This window comes from Arvicanthis niloticus, chromosome 6 (genome assembly GCF_011762505.2).
Source record: "Arvicanthis niloticus isolate mArvNil1 chromosome 6, mArvNil1.pat.X, whole genome shotgun sequence".
Taxonomy (NCBI): domain Eukaryota; kingdom Metazoa; phylum Chordata; class Mammalia; order Rodentia; family Muridae; genus Arvicanthis; species Arvicanthis niloticus.
Window position 1 is genome coordinate 1,570,391 of NC_047663.1, and position 20,793 is coordinate 1,591,183.

General features: G+C 49.5%; 1 protein-coding gene across 9 annotated transcripts in view; it reads left to right on the forward strand.

The window, feature by feature from the left end:
* The window catches only part of Ccdc57 (coiled-coil domain containing 57), a 99,425-nt gene that overhangs the window by 37,599 nt on the left and 41,033 nt on the right, over positions 1 to 20,793 (forward strand). For 7 of the 9 annotated variants that reach the window (XM_076935297.1, XM_076935296.1, XM_076935299.1 and 4 more), the window contains 4 exons: positions 529 to 681; positions 4,179 to 4,279; positions 6,761 to 6,934; positions 12,049 to 12,262. In XM_076935297.1, the coding sequence (XP_076791412.1) occupies positions 529 to 681; positions 4,179 to 4,279; positions 6,761 to 6,934; positions 12,049 to 12,262 (642 nt within the window). Of the gene's footprint in view, positions 1 to 528; positions 682 to 4,178; positions 4,280 to 6,760; positions 6,935 to 8,978; positions 9,095 to 12,048; positions 12,263 to 20,793 lie in introns of those variants that run through there. The other 2 variants (XR_013110823.1, XM_076935301.1) reach the window with 2 other exon arrangements.

Consider the following 20,793-nt stretch of genomic DNA (forward strand, 5'->3'; position numbering starts at 1 on the left):
AGGCTTCTCATTCCAGTCATGATACGTTACCACAGAGGACAGCAGTTGCTTGTCCTCCAAGAGAGAAACTTAAGTTTTGTATTTAACAATGTTTCTTTGATGACATAGGGAAAAGTGCAGGGTGCATATTTGATGCCCCTGGCAAGCAGTCAGACTGGGCAGGATGTGGCAGTGCTAGCAGGGTTGTCGGGTAGGCCTTCCCCAGGAGGGGCATCCTATGGTAGGTCTGAGTTGGCAGCCCCACCTATGTCTTGTTCTTAGCAGGCACCATGACTGCTAAGGGACAAGTCCTCAATGTGGGAGTTATTCCCTCCATTCAGAAAGGCTATGGGAATGGAGGCAGGCAGATTCTCACTCTTGATCCCAAAGCCTTCCTAGAGGACATGGAGGCTAACCTGAGGCGTGAAGGCTGGTCCAGAGAGTTGTGGGGAGAGAGATCAGGGGCAGAGGAGAGCCTGTGAGCCCTGCACCTTTGGCATTAGGGCAGTGGTGTAAGTGTGTTGTGTTGTTCCCTGGTGGTTTTGGCAGATTATGTTCTGGCCCTTGAAGCAGAAATGCAAAACCTAAAGCACAAGCTTAAGGCATTGGAAGAGCAGCTCCAAGGCCCAGAAGAGCCAGTGAGGACGTCTGTGACCACCGCTGATCCACACCACAGTGCCCACAGCTCTGCAGAAGCAGCCGGTGAGAGCCCCTGGCTACCCGAGCCTTACCTTATTCTCTGACCCAGTAATGCTGCGTGTGTGAAAATTAAGATGTGTGGTCGGTGGTGGCACAGGCCTTTAATCCCAGCACTCTGGAGGCAGAGGCAGGTGGAGCTGTGTGAATTCGAAGCCAGCCTGGTCTACAGGGTGTGAGTTTCAGGACAGCCAGGGCTACACAGAGAAACCCTGTCTCAAAGAAAGAAGAGGAAAAAAAGAAAAGAAAAGAAAAATTTACAAATTAGTCAAAATTAAACAATGTTTAAGAATAAGGAAAATTGAGATAAATTCCCTAAGGCAAGTCTTCCAAATACATGCATAGCTACACAGTCTTTATTACCATCAGATGCCCTGTTTCCACCATCAGACACCCTGTTTCCACCATCAGACACCCTGTTTCCAGAAAAGGAAGTTTCCCTGGAAGTCCTAGTGCTGGGCGGGAGTTCTGTTTTCTTGTGTAAGTGCAATCATGTAGCACATGAGCACTTGTCTGGTGTCTTTTGGCCTAAATTGAGTTTTAGTGGACAATACCAGGCTTTACAGTATGTGTCCATCAGACTGATGGACAGTCAGTGTCCATCCGCAGTTTGCAGGGCAGCTGCACAACGTACATGATCTGTCTCCCTGGAGCCGTCCCAGAGTCTGTGTGGCACGTCCTGATACAGTGTGAATTTCAGTCCATGTGAACATGGACATCTTTTCCTGTGCTTTTGGAATCCTTGTCTGCCCTGGCCGTCACAGTGAGTTATTGGTTACATTTCTGTGGCTGTGATAAAGCACCAAGAGTTAGACAGCTTACAGAAGAAGACACTTAATTTTGGTTTACAGTTGCAGAGGGTTAGAGTCCATAAAGACAAGGCTGAGGCAGCAGACAGGTATGGCAACTGGGAAAGAGTAGGGAGAGCTCCATCTTGAACAACAAGCACAAAGCACATAGGGGTGTGGCATCTTTACCTTCAGTGACACACCTCCTCCATCAAGGCCACACCCCTAAACACTGCCACCAAGTGGGAACCAAGTGTCCAAACATCTGGGCCTGTGAGGGACAGTATCATGAAAGTCACAACAGTGAAATCCTGCCAGCCTGGCCTTACACCTACGCTGGTGGCCACTTGTGACCTCTGAGAGACCCTGGAGTTGTGAGCAGCACTCCCACTGCCAAGTCCCAGACATGTGTTGTCCCTCAGGCTCTCCACAGATCTGCCCTTCCCTGGAGCGTACTGTCCTTGGTGCGGAGCTGATGCAAGCAGGGGAGCAGGAACACGGAGGACGGACATCTTTCCTAGAACAGGCTTGCCCTGGGCCGCCTCCCCATTCTTTACAAGGAAGGAGAATGTCTGAGGTGCAGTGTACATTCATCCCCTCGTACCTGAGGGAAGGAGGACAGGAGCTCACATGGGTCATCCAGGGCCCTGGTCTGACCAAGGGGCTTCTCCCTCTCACCTTGCAGAGCCATCCGTGTGCCAAGTTGTGATTAGTGAGCAAAGCTGGGAGGAATGCACTGTCCTTTCAGGCCACCCTTTCCTGGGAAGGAGCCGGGGCCCTGTGGTGCCCGCTTCCTTATGGGCCCTGGGAAGGAGCCCGGGCACTGTGGTGCACGCTTCCTTATGGGCCCTGGGAAGGAGCCCGGGCACTGTGGTACACGCTTCCTTATGGGCTGCCCCACCTGGCTTGCCAAGGTTTCGTGGAGAAGTAGTACATTGTGCTCAGGAGTAAGATAGGCTTGTCACTTTGTTTCCTTTCTGTAATGTTCTAGTCAGGGTACCCTGGCCTTAGAGAGATGCATGATCAGACACACACCTTCTTTTTCTTAAGCGATTTATTGAATTTAACATTTAAATCACCAGGACCTAGAGTTTTTCTTGAGGAAAGATTTGAAACTTAAGTATGTATTTGTAATTAAGTGACTGTTCATATTTTCTTCCTTTCCTTTTTTTCTGAGACTTACTCTGTAGACCAGGCTGGCCTCAAACTCAGAGATCCACCTGCCTCTGCCTCCTGAGTTCTGGAACTGAAGGTGTGTGCCACCACTGCCATATTTCCTTTTTATTTATTTTGTGTTACATTATACTAAGAAATTACCCATTTCGTCATTTTCAAACTTCTAGGATGAGGTTTCTTATCCTGTCTATTTTGTTCATTTAATTCTTTGAGACAATAATCCTCCTGCCTCCACTTCCTGAGTAACTGAGACTGCAGCTGTGTTGCTGTCCTGTCTGTACTGAGTCTTAAATGTCCATAGACACTTCCCCACACATCGTATTGGACACTTGCTTCTGCGCTCCTGTGCGCTTTCTCGGTGTTATCCTGGGAGTGTGCAGGAATTCACCTCTTTACTCAGTACGTACAACCAGTCGGCCGTGGCGCTGGCTGGCAGTCGGGTCTACGATGCTCTCCATTCCATCAGTGGTTAGTGTTAATCTTATTCTGCCCTTTCTTCTCCGTTATTTGTTTTTCATGGGCTATTTTATTTCTGAGATATGGACCTAATGCTAAAAATGTTCTTCTTCCTTTTTTGTGCAGTGCTAGGACTGGAACCTAGAGCCCGGCACACGGTGGCTCTGGCCTGCTCCTTGCCTCTGAGCTCTTGCCACAACCAGTGGTTTTGGTTTTGGTTTTTACAGGTATGGGTGTTTTACCTACATGTGCCTGTGTATCACATGTGGACCTGGTAACTGCAGAGGCCAGAAAAGGGTGTCAAATCCTCTGGCACTGAAGTCACAGATGGTTGTGAGCTATCACGTGAGTGCTGGGAACCGAACCCCGGTCCTCTGGGAAAACAGCAAGCGCTCTGTACCCTGGGGCATCTCCTCAGTCAGTCAGCTCCGACCCCACAGCCACCTTTTCATTTCAAGACGTTCTTACTAAGTAGATCAGGCTGGCCTTGAACTCACTCCAAAGCCTTCTGCCTTGGCCATCTGGCCTAGATGCTGTGTTTCCTTGAAAGGTCAGCTTTACATATATTTATTATTATTATTTTACATGTATGTATTTTACATATATTATTGTACAACATCCTTAGAGTTGTTTTTACCATTCCACACAAAATAACTTGGATTATCAAGTGTCACTTCTTCTTTGACCCAGGTATTATGTGAACATCTTTTTTTTTTTCTTTCTTTCCAAATAAATGGCCCTGTATTTAAGTGGGAAACTTGATCAGATCTGAAATGGTAAAGCTGGTTCTCATCCTATAGTCCTGTGCGTGCTTGCTCTCTCTCTCTCTCTCTCTCTCTCTCTCTCTCTCTCTCTCTCTCTCTCTCTTTCTCTCTGTCTCTCTCTCCACAAGGTCATACTAAATATCATAATATCATGTCTCTAGACTTTCTAAGGACCCAACACTTTAATTCAGGGATGGACTTACTTACCTTGAGGTCAGTTAGAAGCTTTAGTGGCCTCTGTGGGAAGGAGGGTCAGCTTCACAGAGAGACTATTTTTGTTTCTCAGGTTTGAGCTGACAGCAACTGTTCTTACCTACAGATGCAGCCCTGGCAGACCAGACCTCCATTGCATTGGCACTCAGAAAACTTGGAGACAGAGTACATCTCTTGAACTTGCTGGTGACACAACTCAAAAAGAAGGTGAGACTACCCTGGACACTTAAGGTTGTGCAAGCATTCCAGCTGAAGAACCAGTCCAGATGTGGACATAGGTGCAGGCGCTGAGAGGTGCCAGGTGTGACCTCATTGACCTTGGGTATCGTCCCAACTCCTGTTTGCTTCAGAACAAAGGACTGCACTGTGCAGCAGTTGGTTTCTCTCATGTGTGGCTACAGGTGATTCACAGGGAAGACTGATATGGTGGTGTATGTCGTCCCAGCATTCAGGAGGTAGAGGCAGGAGGATCAAGGTCATCCATGGCTATAGAGAGAGTTGGAAGCCAGCCTGGGATACATGAGACCCTATCCCCAAACAGTAGCAGCAGCAGCAGCGGCAACAACAATGCACACACACCTTTACACACACACAAACACACACACACGTACTATACACATAAATATGTGTATAGATATACATTTGTGTATATGTTTATGTACATTATGTATTTTATAAGTATATGTATAGATGCATGATGCATATATGATTTTATATGTATACATATATATGAAGAGAAAGAAGAAAATGCACAAGAAGACCAGGTAAAAGGAAGAGGAGGTCTTGACAAAGAGCAAGATGGACACACAAGACCTGTGTAAGTCACTGTGTCTGGCTTCTGGCTTCTTTCGCTTAACCCAGGAGTTTGTTTTGGTTTGTTTTGGTTTTGAGACAGATGTATGTAACCCTGGGACTCTCTATATAAATCAGTCTGGCATCAAACTCACAGAGATTCTCCTGCCTTTACTTCCCAAGTGCTGGAATACCTCATTATTTCAACGTTCACATGTGTTACATCACACATGAGTCCTCCTTCCTGTTTGTAGCCACACAGTACTCTTGTGTGTCTACCTGTGGACAGACACTTAGGTTACCTCTGTTGTTAGCCACTGTGAATAGTGTAAACATCCCTGTACAAGTGTCTCTGTAGAGATGCATCTTCAGTTTGGGGACTATGTACCCAAAAGGAAAATTGCTGTGCTAAGGTTGTGGAGAGTCTGTGTTTCCTCTCTGAGGAACCACCAGACTGTTACCAGTGCAGCAGCAGCAGCAGCAGCAGCAGCGGCGGCGGCAGCATTACGTCCCCACTCGCTGTGCTAGGGTGTGTTTCCTCCATGTTCTCACTGACAACAACCCTCTTCTGCCTTCTTGATTCTGGCCATTCTGGTTCATGGCATTCCACTCTGACTTCAGTTGACCTGCACTTCCCTGTTGACACACGATGCTGAGCACGTCTAGGCATGGCTGACTACAGGCCTCCTCTGATGTATGTCTGTTTAGAGCCTTTGCTTGCTTTCAGCTGGAGTGCATTCTGGGTTCAAGATCCTCAGCAGGCACATTGCTGGCTGAATCTCCTGTTCTTCATCTTGTCTTAACTCTGAGTCACTAAATACCTTTAACCACCTTTTCTCTTACTTGCCCCACAGTGAGTGAGGAGGGCATACTAGCCTCTCACCATTATATAAATGCTTTTCATGAGGCAATGGGAAGAAGGGATGGCCATGCAGAGACAGCCGTAGGCGTCCCTGGAACAGAAGCATTGTTTTAATTCCCTTAACCTAGAATGGGTAGCCACCATGTGAGGAAGTGTGCTTTCCGTTCTCCTGGTTCCCTTCCTGCCTGGCTCAGGCCACAGTGGAGCCACTTGGGTACTGGTGACACAGTGACTCTGCTGCCACCATTGTACCCATGGCCCTCAACTTCCCCCTTCTGAACTTCACATGCACCATAGCCACTTCTCCTGTCGTCTTCTTTTATTTTAAGGTAGGTGCTTGTGGAACCCAAGCTGGCCAAAGATTTCTTTGAAATCTTTGAATTTCTGATCTTTCTGCCTCTACCTCCCAAGTGATAAAATTACAGGCGTGGACCACTACACCCTGTTTATGTGATACTGGCAATGAAGCCCAGGGCTTCCTGCATCCTAGGCAAGCACTCTGTCAGCTGCACATCCCCAGCCCAGCACTGCGTCATGGAGCTTTCCCTATTGCCCACTTCCCTCTTAGCTCCTTCTGTGCCACTCCCCCTTTTTGCTCTTTTGAGACAGTGTCTCTACAGAACCCTGGCTGTCCTGGAACTCACTATGTAGTCTGGCCTCAAACTCCCAGAGATCCACCTGCCTCTGCCTCTTAAGTGCTAGGATTAAAGGCGTGTGCTACCTCACCCAGCCTACCATCTGCCCTTTTGCTAGAAAAGGCTTCCTGGTCACCAGCAATGGTCTAGCGGCAGTTATAGCTTCCTGGGAACTAGTCAGGAGAGGATTCTAACCCACTTTCATGCACACATTCTTCCCAGTGAGCCTGGGCAGAAGTGGAGTACATGGAGTAGGTTTGCAGACCATCATGTACAGCCAGAGAAGGAACTGGCCACTTGGCCCTGCTTCACCCCTGCACTTCATGCTCCTGTCCTTTCTAGGACAGTTCCCACTACCTCTTCCTAACATTGACGTTGCCTTCTGAACTGATTGCCTAGCTGCGGCAGAAACCCCCCGAGCTGGTTGCTGTCCAACGTGAGATCCCCGGTGCAGTGGACCAGGTGCACCTGGAAGTTGTGGAGCTGCAGAAACAGGTGGCTGAGCTAAGGAGGCATCTCAAGATGACACAGCCCCAAGGAGAGCCTTCTTACAGGAAGCAGTTACAGAGAGAGGTAGGTGCTGGACATGCATGACTGCCACCATCTTTTCCCACTCTGGCTTGTCAGCTCCCACTGCTGAAGGCAGACATGTTTGCTGGCACATGGCTAGATTCCTGATCTTCCCTGGCAGACACTGACTCTGCGAGCTTGCTCACACCTCTGGTCTCTTCGTTGGCTGCCCATACTATTGCTGGATGGAGCACATGCTCTTCTTGATCAGAAAGCCTTCCTTAGGAAACACACTGCAAACAGTGCATGTCTCTTCATAGACAGGCCTGGGCAGTGCTGAGAAGGCACTGTGTGACCTGACCTGGCCTTCCTGCCTGTGAGATGAGGGGCCACAGAGCCCTTAACATCTGGTCAGCACTGTGGCCAGGGCTGAGGCCTAATGCACTGAGTATGCACTGAATCCCATAACAGAGCCTGATGTACAGAAAGGGCCCCAGACTTCCACTGTGAGGCCTGACCCTTTCTTCCCACCTAAGGCCCCACTGAACCATGGGTAGGAAAGGTGACAGTCCTACTTCCGCTGCTGTGCCCTGAGGCCATACCCATCGTTCAGTGACCTGGGGTGGTGTACTGACTTCTGATGACCCTCTCTCTCTGCACTGATCTGCTGTGCCTACAGTAAGTGACCTGAGCTGTGACTCCCTGCCAGTGGCAGTGGTGACTTATGCTCACCTGTGGCTGCCTGTACTGACCTACAGTGGCTGCCTGTGGTTGCTGATGGTGACCTATTAATCACCAGAGGTCATAGGCACTCACCTGAGATGTTTAAGACAGTGTGTGCTCATATGGCACCATATTACAAGAACAGGAACACAGGCCATGGCCTCTGGCAGAGGCTATATCTAAGAACAAGCAGAAAAGAAACAGGGCAGGGATGGGGGCTGAGGGAGCCTGAGGCTCCAGCAAAAGACTGAACAGGCCACCACTGAAGTATTGAGCAGTGTTCATCCCCAAAGGTTCCTGCACCCAGGCCTCCCTGGGCTCTCAGGCCTCCCACAATCCAGCAGTCCAGGGGAAGTGGGCAGATCAGCACTTTATATACACACTAGATTTTAAATCGTCGTAGACTAGGTTGAAGCAGGAGGTGTGGGCCTCAACAGTCACATTTATCAGATCACATAGTAAAAATAATTTTTAAAAAGTTTTGGGCACCCTTGTTCCTGTTGGGTCTTAGCAGCTATGATTTTAGCACACTGTGAGGTCATTCTCTGGATAAAGCTCCGGAAACATGAGTGTCCAGCCCCCCTGCTAGACAAGGCCCCAAGGGTGACACCCACTGCCCAGCAGCGCATCCCCCAATTGGACCAAGTGTTAGATGCCCAGGAATGGGGAAGCCTGGAAATCAGTGCTTCCAAGGGGCATGGCCAGTGACCTCAGCTGTCCTCACTGATACGTAGAGAAATGGATGACACGTATGTGTGCCTGCTCCTCACTGTCCTGAGGATGACACGTATGTGTGCCTGCTCCTCACTGTCCTGAGGATGACACGTATGTGTGCCTGCTCCTCACTGTCCTGAGGGCCTTGCAGCTCCTGTGTCCAGAGGTTGCTCCGTTTCCAGCATCAGCAGTCCTTGAACAATTCAATTCCAAGTGGATATATTAGGGCGATACAGGCGCCATCTGGGAAGGGTTCCCACTGGCCACATCAGCCAGGAAAGACTACAGTCTACCAAGTTCATAGAAAATCCTGAATGATGTGGGCCAAGTGAACAGACACTTGGAGAAATGGAAGCTATCTCAGCAGGTAAAGGTACTTGCTGCCAAGCCTGAGGACCCAAGTTCAGTCTCTGCGACCATGTGGTAGAATGAGCAAGCCAGTTTCTACAAGTTATTCTCCATAACATGTACACAGTGACCTGCACAGTACCCCAGACAGACATAGTAAATATAATCATTAAAAAGAAATGTCACATGGCCTCTACATCAAACATCAGTGAGTAGACATGACAGACAGGCAGTTGAATGTGGATGTGGAACTCAAGGCAGAAGCTCAGTGAGAACCCAGGTGTCCGAATCTCCAGTCACACCGTGTCTCTTCCACCCTCAGTTGACCTTGATCAGAAGGTGAAAAAGTCATTGGATAAACCTGGGGACACCAGCTTGACCAGCTTCTCCAGCACCAGGACACCAGCATCTGTGCCTAAGCACAACACCTAAACCTAAGTAAGAGATTACCTCAGACAGAACAGGTGGAAGGACATCCACAAATTAGCCCCTCAGGACATTTGAGGACGTCATTGTCATAAAACACAAATTATGCTGCTTTGTGGTGGCACAGGCCTTTAATCCCAGCACTAGAGGGATTTCTGAGTTTAAGGCCAGCATGCTCTATAGAGTGAGTTCCAGTACAGCCAGGGCCACACAGAGAGACCCTGCCTCAAACAAAACAAAACAGCAGCCTCCCACAGAGAAAGGCTGGAGAACCTTCTAGCTTTAGGCACATTCGCACTATAGGGGTTCAGACATCAGCACATTCATACTGTGGGGGTCCTGGACCTTGGAAAGGAGTATGGTCAGGAGGCCAGGGTCAACAGTGTGCCACAGTTCTTTGTGGGAAGTACAGCATTTCAGTGTCTGGGCATGAAGGCACAGACTCCCACTATTCTCCAGTGTTCCAGGAAGAAGCTTATGTGCAGAAAGGGACAGCCATGCAGGAAGATGGCAGTTCCCAAGACAGAAGTCTAAGACGGCCTCTCCGACTGTCAGCTTCTGTCAGAGGCCATCTTCAGCCAGGTAGCACACACGTGTAATCCCAGCAGAGGCAAGTGGATCCAGCCTGGTCTACAGAGCAAGTTCCAGGATAGCCAGAGCTACACTGAGGAACCCGGTCTTGAAAACAGAACAAAAGTGCTAGTCTTCTTTTCCCTGCCCAACCAAAGAGCCTGCACAGCTGGCCACACTTCTCTGTAGCAGTGTGACCCCAGTGATACGGCCCACACAGGTACCTGTGCAAAGTGCTATGCAAGCTAAAATAGACAGGGCGTACTACTCCGCATCCACACCTGGCCTTCTTGGGCTTCACTGTTTAGTCAGGGCTTGAGCCCAGGTTGTCCCCTGCTCCTAGGTCCTGCCACCTTCAATACACTTCAAGCCCCAAGCCTTCCTGTCCTTTGCTGGAGGTAGAGGGAGAGACTGTCCTGAAGTAGTGTTAGCCTCCTAGAAGCTCTGACCCTGGCCTGTGAAAGACCCCTGCTTTACCACAGACCTGCAGGACTCTGGTCTGGACCCGGTGAATCTCATCAAGACATTTCTGCAGATTTTCTTACTCTCCAGACTTGCTACCATTCCAAGATGGTGGAAGTGGGTTGCCACAGTATTTACTCAAGTGCCCATAGACCACAAGACATCTCTGAATGTGTCTCATGTTGTAAAATCTTTATTCAGGGGAAAGACTTTACAGAACACTTTGACCAGATGAAAAAAAAAAATTTTTTTTTTTTTTTTTTTTTTTTGATTTTTTGAGACAGGGTTTCTCTGTGTAGCCCTTGGCTGTCCTGGAACTCACTCTGTAGACCAGGCTGGCCTCGAACTTAGACATCCGCCTGCCTCTGCCTCCCAAGTGCTGAGATTAAAGGCGTGCGCCACCACCGCCCGGCCAAATAAAAATTTTTAACAGCTGAACCCAAGGAAATCATTCATTGTCCTTGAGGCCAGTGTCTCATCAGGAACAAGGCCACATTGGGCCCTCCTTAACCCACACACAAGGGTTCTATCCCTGCTTAGAGAGACGATTTGAAGTGATAGGAATCTTGCACTAAGCTAGGCCCTGCAAGGTAGAGCCCTATCCGCCTTTCCTAGGATCCGAGTTCCTTTGTATTCTGAAGGCCATATCTGAGGAGAGACTCAAGAACAAACTGCATACACTGGAAATGCATTGAGATTTGGGGTATTTGGGCCTGTAACGGCCTTCCCTGGGAGCCTTGTGTACTTGCTTAGCTTGGTCATAGCTTGCCATTGGACCTTCTCAGACCCAGAGTTCCCACCTTTGCCATGTCTTTTTGTGAGCCCTTCAGTGCTTCGTGGCCTGCAGCATTTGCCAAAAGCACCTGGATTCAGTGCAGTCACCCACACACTTGAGACTACCTGAGGAACAGTAGCACCCAGAGGGCACAAGCACTTGCCAGCACTGGCAGGGACCAGGAAGACAGAGCAGGGCTTGCAGGATGTTCCAGGGCCCAGAACTCAAGCACCCAGAATAGTAACAGATTGTCATGGTTTCTCTTAGCTCTCGGGAATCAGTGGGTCCTGCGGAGTCTGTCGTCCTCTCCTCATCACAGACATCCTTGTTGTGACGATATTTCTGCAGTGTGTGGGTTGGCCCCCAAGTCCAGGCTGGGTTGAAGGAGGGGCATGTGGCGCTTCCCCAGGGTTCATGTCTACTTAACCCTGGCACAGTGCCCCACCTCCCCAGCAGTCTCCTGTACTTTCTCAGGGAAGAGTGACCATAGCTGACCCATAGGGTGGTAAGGGGACAGACAGGCAGGTAGAAGGGGTGAGTCGAAGGGAGATGAGAGAAGAGAAGGAAAGGCTTGCCTAACCCTTGTGTAGCAAAGGAGGATGTGTGTGGGGTGGGTGGGGTCCAGCCAGCACAGGGCAGAGGGAAGAAGCAGAGTGGGCCCTTAGCAGAGAGAAGTGGCCTGGCCACAGGCCCCTGTTTTCACAAAGGGTCTAGGGTATGGCTGGAGGCTGATGAGAGGCCGGTCTTTATTCAGCACAGAGCGAACAGGCCCTCAGAGCCCTCTGCCGAGCCTAAGTTCTCATTCTTTCCATTTAAAGGACACCCCACCTAGACTCTCAGCAGGGGCTTCTGGGGATGGGAACAGGAGTGGGGAGGTGGATTATGCACACCCCCACCCCTGGGAGAGAAGTAGCTCACCAAAGCCTGGGTACTGTTCGAAACTCCCAACTCAGTTAAAGCATGGGGAAGAGTCACTCCATTGTTTTCTTTTGGAAGGATGTCACCAGTGAGCCAGCAGCCATGTGATGTAAGAGGGCAGATGAGCAGCTTAGTGGGCCATGCTTTAGACTACTCTACGGACTTCAGCCTTCATGATCTCCACAGCAGGCCTTCCAGAGTGTCTTAACAGGGCTGTCTCCTGGTTGGGTTTTGTGTACAGGGTCTGGATGACTGGTACCCCATGGGCATGAAAAGCCAGACGGAGTCCCCCACTTTCCCCCAGGAAGGGGCACAGCCTCCACAGACCTTATCTGTGTCCCATCTGCAAAGGAAATTAAAGGACGCAGCTAGGAAAATACTCAGCCTCCGCCTAGAGAGGGAGCAGCTCCTAGAAATGGGAAATAGACTCCGAGCCGAGCAGGGCCACACGGAAGGTAAGTGTCTGGGAACGGGATGGTAGGCCCGGCCACAGCTGGGACCATGCCAGTGGGGAGGAAAGGTGGTGCCATGGTTCTGCCACAGGAGGCCAAAAGAAAAAAGCTTCCTGGCTGGCTTGCCACAAGCCTGGGGCCAGAGGGAGGGCTGCAGGCTGGCTTCCCAGGGAGGCTGGAGGACAGAGGCCACTGGGTTTGGAATGGAGCCAACCAGACACCTTAGGCACAGAGCAGGGCTTCATCTCGGCACTGGTTGTCCCTTGACCCACTCTGGCCACATCTGGAAGAAATAGTCGTGGAGCAGCTGAGGTCTGGTGAGACAAGCACAGGCAGTCCCAGGCCAGCCCACTGTAGGTATGCTCAAAAGTGCAGCGTTGTCTACGGTACTCAGTTGATTTCCCACAAGAAGCAAGTGGTTCTCGAGTCTCAGGCTTCTTTGGTTGTTTGTTCTTTAATACAAGACAGATGAGTACAGTAGCTCCTGCCTGTAACCCCAGCACTCAGGAGGCTAAGGCAGAAGGATCCCCACAAGCTCCAGGCCAGTCTGAGCTGTAGAAGACTTTATCTCAAAAACAAACAAGGCTGGAGAGGCAGCTCAGTGGTTGGGAGAATTTGCAGTTCAGATCCCAAGACTTGCTACAGGGTCCAGGCCAAGACCAGCCAAGGAGCACAGCACTGGGAATGAAAAGGAGGAGGAAGAGGGTCCATAAATGGACCGTGTCCACTGGCCAGCTCTTTCTGTCCTCCACATCCCCTCTGTCTAATACTGCCTCTCCCCCAAGTCAGACCCCAGCATGTGTTCTTGCCTCTTACCTTCTATAACACCTAACATTTTAGGGGTTATTTTTCTTTTTTTTTCAGATTTATTTATGCATATTTTGCTTACATGTATGTCTGTGTAAGGGTGCCAGATCCCCTAGAACTGGAGTTACAAAGAGTTGTGAGCTACCATGTGGTTGCTGGGTCTTGAACCTGAGTCCTCTGGAAGAACAGCCAGTTCTCTTAACCGCTGAGCCATCTCTCCAGGACCCTTGCTTTTGCTTTTAGACAGGTCTCATATAGCTCAGGTTGACCTCAGAAGAATTCCTTGTGTAGTCAGGAGTGAGTGGATCCTCCTGCCTCCTGTCCCAGAACTGGCAGCACGGGCTTGCATTAATGTTCTCAGTTTTCAGTGGTGCTGAGGGTCAAACTCAGGGCTTTGAACATGCCAGGCAAGCACTGTACCGACTAAGATCACTTCTAGACCTGCTACCTGATGTTTTAATCTCACACAAGGGAGACTACTGTAGGAACACTGACTTCAAGACCAGCCTGTGCTACAGAGTGAGGCAAACTAAATCAAGGGATTGAAGCAATGGATCAGCGTTTAAGCGTACTGTTGCTCTTTCAGATAATCTGGGTTTAGTTGTAGCCCCAACTTGGTGACTCACAACTATCTATGACTCTGATTTCAGGAGATTCAACACTTTCTTCGGACCCCACAGGCACCAAGCATGCCTGTGCATACATGCAGACAAACCACTCATACACATAGGACACATAAATAAATCTACATTTTAAACAAAAGAAAAATATAAGGCAAAACAAAAATTGTAAGAAAACAAAACTGAATGACTGGAACTCGTCTACACTGTGGGGAAGACGCCGGCTCCTCCATACCTCAGTCCTGTGTGCATCGACTCTCACCAGCCATGCGCAAGCACAGCAAGCTCGCTCACACACATACCCTCACCCAGGGTTCATGGACATAGACTTTTAGGTACACAGTGTGCACAGCCTGCTTTCCCTCCCAGCAGGCCGTGCTGTGCATTCTGAGTCCAGCAAGCTGATTCCTAGAAGAGATGGGACAGTGGCTCATACATGCTGGGCAAGCACCGTACCAACACTGAGTTCTTCCTTCTTCCCGGGGCCTGGTAATGGTGTCCGGGTTTCCTCTCATCTGCCAGCAGCCTAGTACCTGTCTCCCACAAACTCCTCTCTGTACTCTCGGAGCTATGAAGTGCCGGAAGAGACTTGCACAACGGAGAGTTAGAATTCCCCTGTGACCACAGGCCCACAAAAAGTAAATATTCATTAGAAAATCATGATAGGTAAAACATTCATTGTTTTACTTCCTATATTCTTCATTTTTGTAGGGTCTTCTTCCCCATTTATTATTATATTATTTCCTCATTTTATTATATTACTATACTTCTGATTTATATACTAGGTATCAAACCCAGGGCCTTGTGTGTTCTAGTTCAGCACTCTACCACTGAGCCACATCCCCAGCCCTGCTGAGGAAAATTTGATTCATCTATGAATAATTTGGGGAAAACCTACCATACTGAAGGTAGTGATACCCACCTATGATCCCAGCGCTCAGAAGGTGCAGGCAGGAAGATTATGAGTTCAAGACCAGCAACAGTCAAAAAGTAAAAGAGAAGGTAATGGGACCTGGATTTTTCCCTGTGGTTACAGTTGATGGTTTCCACTTCTGAGTTATGTGTCCAGTTTGTCAGATGCTCATACTTGGTAACTGCAGTGATATGCACATCCTAAAGCCTGATGCAGAAATTACTAATAAAGAAATAGCTTTAGTACAGATTTTCACCTTATGAACTAGTTGAATACACTGTTATGAAGCCAGTGTCCTGGGCCCTGGAAGCAGTCAACCTCCACACTTGACCTCTTTAGACTCCATAGAAGGCAGTTGCCTCCAGAGGAAACCTATCTTGCATTTCATCCTCTGAAGTGGGGGTTTTTGTTTTGTTTTGTTTTGTTTTGTTTGTTTGTTTGTTAGCTGTTTCTTTAGCCAGAACTTGAGGGCAGAGAAGCTTTCTTGGGTCTCCACATAACTGACAGGAACCGTAGTTTAACGGCCATCTAGAACTATTGCTGAGCTGTAGCTACACCTCTCCGTGTTTGTGTTTCTTTCTCTCTCTCTCTCTCTCTCTCTCTTTCTCTCTCTCTCTCTCTCTCTCTCCCTCCCTCCCTCCCTCCCTCCCTCCCTCTCTCTCTCTCTCTTTCTTTATTTATTTGTTTGTTTTTTTGAGACAGGGTCTCTCTGTGTAGTCCTGGCTGTCCTGGAACTCACTATGTAGACCAGGCTGGCCTCGAACTCAGAAATCCGCCTGCCTCCGCCTCCCAAGTGCTGGGATTAAAGGCGTGCACCACCACTGCCCAGCATATGTGTTTATTTTTGAGACAAGGGCTCACTGTGTAGCCCAGGCTGGCCTGAATCATCCCTCTGCCTCAGCCTCCCACATGCTGGATTTACAGATAGGTCATCTCCTAACAGTCACCTACTGGGCTGGTCTTGGCTCCTTGGTAAAGGGTCTGTTCTACACACACTGGCCACTTCTGATCTGTTGTCTTCCCATTTTATGTTGTTGTGTCCAGTCAGGGCTCAATTTGGATTGTCCATGTGGTACACTGTTTGGTTTTTCATATTCTTGAAAACCTAACCAGAGGTTAGGACTGGGAAGACGGCTCTATGGTGAAGCATCAGTGAGTGAGCATGAGGACTGGAAGTTGAGCCCCCAGATTCCAGGGGATGTGATAGCTGGAGACAGGGATCCCCAGAATAAGCCAGATAGGGAGGTTAGCATACCAATGAGCTCTGGGTGTGACTGAAAGGTGGAAGAGCGAACAAGAATAATGTCTGACATCAACCTTGGGCCTCAGGAGTTCACACGCACACAGATGCATGTGTCTCCACACACATAAATAGGTACATACACATGAAAAAAATCCAGCCCTTATTCCCTTTAATGCTGCTTCCTATTTCCTTCTCATCCTTGTGTATAGCACCATGACAGGTGTGTGTGTGGTGTATGTGTGTATGTCTCTGTGTGTGTGTGTGGTGTGTATGTTTGTGTGTGTGTGGTATGTATGTGTCTGTGTGGGTGAGTGTTGTGTGTCCATGTGTGTATGTCTATGTGAATATGCATATGTGTGTGTTTCTGTGGGTGAGTGTTGTGTGTCTGTGTATGTGTGTGTGTGTATGAGGTGTGTGGGTGTCCATGTGTCTGTGTAGATGATTATTGTATCTATGTCTATGTGTGTGTGTGTCCCTCTTCTTGTTTTGCTGAGGTATCTAAAGTGGCTAGGTTAGTTTCTGGGAGCTATCAGTTAGCACCTCATCTCTATTCCTGTCCTTGAGTTGATTTGATGGCTCTTTTCCTGGTGTCTTGATTGAGTGTCTAGCATTTGTCTTAATTCCTTCATGTTCAGCTATGGCATGGTTTCTGTTGTTTTGTTTTTTTCTTTTATAGACAGGGTTTCTTTGTAGCCCTGGCTGTCCTGAAATTTGCTCTGTAGACCAGGCTAGCCTCAAACTCAGGGATCCACCTGCCTCTGTGTCCCCAGTGCTGAGATTAAAGGTGTGTGCACTGCCACACCTTGCTTGCCATTTTGTGTTTTAGGGTATAAATTCCCATGTGACTGTGATGTCAAACATGTCCTAGAAACATACAGGACATAGTTACCAAATAACTAATCTCAAGACACATACTCTTATGGGTTCTCAGGGTTCTACTTCACCCTTGAGTTATCTAGAAGAGATTTTCAAAATCCTTTTTGGTTATTTTTTAATCTAATATGCTGGCTTCTGGGTTTTTTGTTTGTTTGTTTGTTTGTATTTTGTTTTATGCTGTTGAACAACTGTGAAAAACACTCAAATCCTTCTGAATTTGCTTCTGTTCCTTGGGCTGTCTGCTGTGGTGTGTTTGTCTGCTGTGGTGTGGTTGTGTGCTGTGGTGTGGTTGTCTGCTGTGGTGTGTTTGTGTGCTGTGGTGTGTTTGTCTGCTGTGGTGTGGTTGTCTGCTGTAGTGTGGTTGTCTGCTGTGGTGTGTTTGTCTGCTGTGGTGTGGTTGTGTGCTGTGGTGTGTTTGTCTGCTGAGGTGTGTTTGTCTGCTGTAGTGTGGTTGTCTGCTGTGGTGTGTTTGTCTGCTGTGGTGTGGTTGTCTGCTGTGGTGTGGTTGTGTGCTGTGGTGTGGTTGTCTGCTGTGGTGTGTTTGTCTGCTGTGGTGTGTTTGTCTGCTGTGGTGTGTTTGTCTGCTGTGGTGTGTTTGTCTGCTGTGGTGTGTTTGTCTGCTGTGGTGTGTTTGTCTGCTGTGGTGTGTTTGTCTGCTGTGGTGTGTTTGTCTGCTGTGGTGTGTTTGTCTGCTGTGGTGTGTTTGTCTGCTGTGGTGTGTTTGTCTGCTGTGGTGTGTTTGTCTGCTGTGGTGTGGTTGTCTGCTGTGGTGTGTTTGTCTGCTGTGGTGTGTTTGTCTGCTGTGGTGTGTTTGTCTGCTGTGGTGTGTTTGTCTGCTGTGGTGTGGTTGTCTGCTGTGGTGTGGTTGTCTGCTGTGGTGTGGTTGTCTGCTGTGGTGTGTTTGTCTGCTGTGGTGTGGTTGTCTGCTGTGGTGTGGTTGTCTGCTGTGGTGTGTTTGTCTGCTGTGGTGTGGTTGTCTGCTGTGGTGTGGTTGTGTGCTGTGGTGTGGTTGTCTGCTGTGGTGTGTTTGTGTGCTGTGGTGTGGTTGTCTGCTGTGGTGTGTTTGTGTGCTGTGGTGTGTTTGTCTGCTGTGGTGTGTTTGTCTGCTGTGGTGTGTTTGTCTGCTGTGGTGTGGTTGTGTGCTGTGGTGTGTTTGTCTGCTGTGGTGTGGTTGTGTGCTGTGGTGTGTTTGTCTGCTGTGGTGTGGTTGTGTGCTGTGGTGTGGTTGTCTGCTGTGGTGTGGTTGTCTGCTGTGGTGTGGTTGTCTGCTGTGGTGTGTTTGTCTGCTGTGGTGTGGTTGTGTGCTGTGGTGTGGTTGTCTGCTGTGGTGTGGTTGTGTGCTGTGGTGTGTTTGTCTGCTGTGGTGTGTTTGTGTGCTGTGGTGTGTTTGTCTGCTGTGGTGTGTTTGTCTGCTGAGGTGTGTTTGTCTGCTGTGGTGTGGTTGTGTGCTGTGGTGTGTTTGTCTGCTGTGGTGTGGTTGTGTGCTGTGGTGTGGTTGTCTGCTGTGGTGTGGTTGTGTGCTGTGGTGTGTTTGTCTGCTGTGGTGTGGTTGTCTGCTGTGGTGTGGTTGTCTGCTGTGGTGTGGTTGTGTGCTGTGGTGTGTTTGTCTGCTGAGGTGTGGTTGTCTGCTGTGGTGTGTTTGTGTGCTGTGGTGTGGTTGTCTGCTGTGGTGTGGTTGTGTGCTGTGGTGTGTTTGTGTGCTGTGGTGTGTTTGTCTGCTGTGGTGTGTTTGTGTGCTGTGGTGTGGTTGTCTGCTGTGGTGTGGTTGTGTGCTGTGGTGTGGTTGTCTGCTGTGGTGTGGTTGTCTGCTGTGGTGTTTGTCTGCTGTGGTGTGTTTGTCTGCTGTGGTGTGGTTGTCTGCTGTGGTGTGTTTGTCTGCTGTGGTGTGGTTGTCTGCTGTGGTGTGTTTGTGTGCTGTGGTGTGGTTGTCTGCTGTGGTGTGGTTGTCTGCTGTGGTGTGGTTGTGTGCTGTGGTGTGTTTGTCTGCTGTGGTGTGTTTGTGTGCTGTGGTGTGTTTGTCTGCTGTGGTGTGTTTGTCTGCTGAGGTGTGTTTGTCTGCTGTGGTGTGGTTGTGTGCTGTGGTGTGTTTGTCTGCTGTGGTGTGGTTGTGTGCTGTGGTGTGGTTGTCTGCTGTGGTGTGGTTGTGTGCTGTGGTGTGTTTGTCTGCTGTGGTGTGGTTGTCTGCTGTGGTGTGGTTGTCTGCTGTGGTGTGGTTGTCTGCTGTGGTGTGGTTGTGTGCTGTGGTGTGTTTGTCTGCTGAGGTGTGGTTGTCTGCTGTGGTGTGTTTGTGTGCTGTGGTGTGGTTGTCTGCTGTGGTGTGGTTGTCTGCTGTGGTGTGTTTGTCTGCTGTGGTGTGTTTGTCTGCTGTGGTGTGTTTGTCTGCTGTGGTGTGTTTGTCTGCTGTGGTGTGTTTGTCTGCTGTGGTGTGTGTTTGTCTGCTGTGGTGTGGTTGTCTGCTGTGGTGTGGTTGTCTGCTGTGGTGTGTTTGTCTGCTGTGGTGTGGTGTGTGCTGTGTGTGGTTTGTCTGCTGTGGTGTGGTTGTCTGCTGTGGTGTGGTTGTCTGCTGTAGTGTGGTTGTCTGCTGTGGTGTGTTTGTCTGCTGTGGTGTGGTTGTGTGCTGTGGTGTGGTTGTCTGCTGTAGTGTGGTTGTCTGCTGTGGTGTGTTTGTCTGCTGTGGTGTGGTTGTGTGCTGTGGTGTGGTTGTCTGCTGTGGTGTGTTTGTCTGCTGTGGTGTGGTTGTCTGCTGTGGTGTGTTGTGTGCTGTGGTGTGGTTGTCTGCTGTGGTGTGGTTGTCTGCTGTGGTGTGTTGTCTGCTGTGGTGTGTTTGTCTGCTGTGGTGTGGTTGTCTGCTGTGGTGTGGTTTGTCTGCTGTGGTGTGGTTGTCTGCTGTGGTGTGTTTGTGTGCTGTGGTGTGGTTGTCTGCTGTGGTGTGTTTGTCTGCTGTGGTGTGGTTGTCTGCTGTGGTGTGTTTGTGTGCTGTGGTGTGGTTGTCTGCTGTGGTGTGGTGTCTGCTGTGGTGTGTTGTCTGCTGTGGTGTGGTTGTCTGCTGTGGTGTGTTGTGTGCTGTGGTGTGGTTGTCTGCTGTGGTGTGGTTGTCTGCTGTGGTGTGGTTGTCTGCTGTGGTGTGTTTGTCTGCTGTGGTGTGTTTGTCTGCTGTGGTGTGTTTGTCTGCTGTGGTGTGGTTGTCTGCTGTGGTGTGGTTGTCTGCTGTGGTGTGGTTGTCTGCTGTGGTGTGGTTGTCTGCTGTGGTGTGTTTGTGTGCTGTGGTGTGGTTGTCTGCTGTGGTGTGGTTGTCTGCTGTGGTGTTTGTCTGCTGTGGTGTGGTTGTGTGCTGTGGTGTGGTTGTCTGCTGTGGTGTGTTGTCTGCTGTGGTGTGTTTGTCTGCTGTGGTGTGGTTGTGTGCTGTGGTGTGTTTGTCTGCTGTGGTGTGGTTGTGTGCTGTGGTGTGGTTGTCTGCTGTGGTGTGGTTGTCTGCTGTGGTGTGGTTGTGTGCTGTGGTGTGTTTGTCTGCTGTGGTGTGGTTGTGTGCTGTGGTGTGGTTGTCTGCTGTGGTGTGTTTGTCTGCTGTGGTGTGGTTGTCTGCTGTGGTGTGTTTGTGTGCTGTGGTATGGTTGTCTGCTGTGGTGTGGTTGTCTGCTGTGGTGTGGTTGTCTGCTGTGGTGTGGTTGTCTGCTGTGGTGTGTTTGTCTGCTGTGGTGTGGTTGTGTGCTGTGGTGTGTTTGTCTGCTGTGGTGTGTTTGTCTGCTGTGGTGTGTTTGTCTGCTGTGGTGTGTTTGTCTGCTGTGGTGTGGTTGTCTGCTGTGGTGTGGTTGTGTGCTGTGGTGTGGTTGTCTGCTGTGGTGTGTTTGTGTGCTGTGGTGTGGTTGTCTGCTGTAGTGTGTTTGTCTGCTGTGGTGTGGTTGTCTGCTGTGGTGTGGTTGTGTGCTGTGGTGTGTTTGTCTGCTGTGGTGTGGTTGTGTGCTGTGGTGTGGTTGTCTGCTGTGGTGTGTTTGTCTGCTGTGGTGTGGTTGTGTGCTGTGGTGTGGTTGTCTGCTGTGGTGTGTTTGTGTGCTGTGGTGTGGTTGTCTGCTGTGGT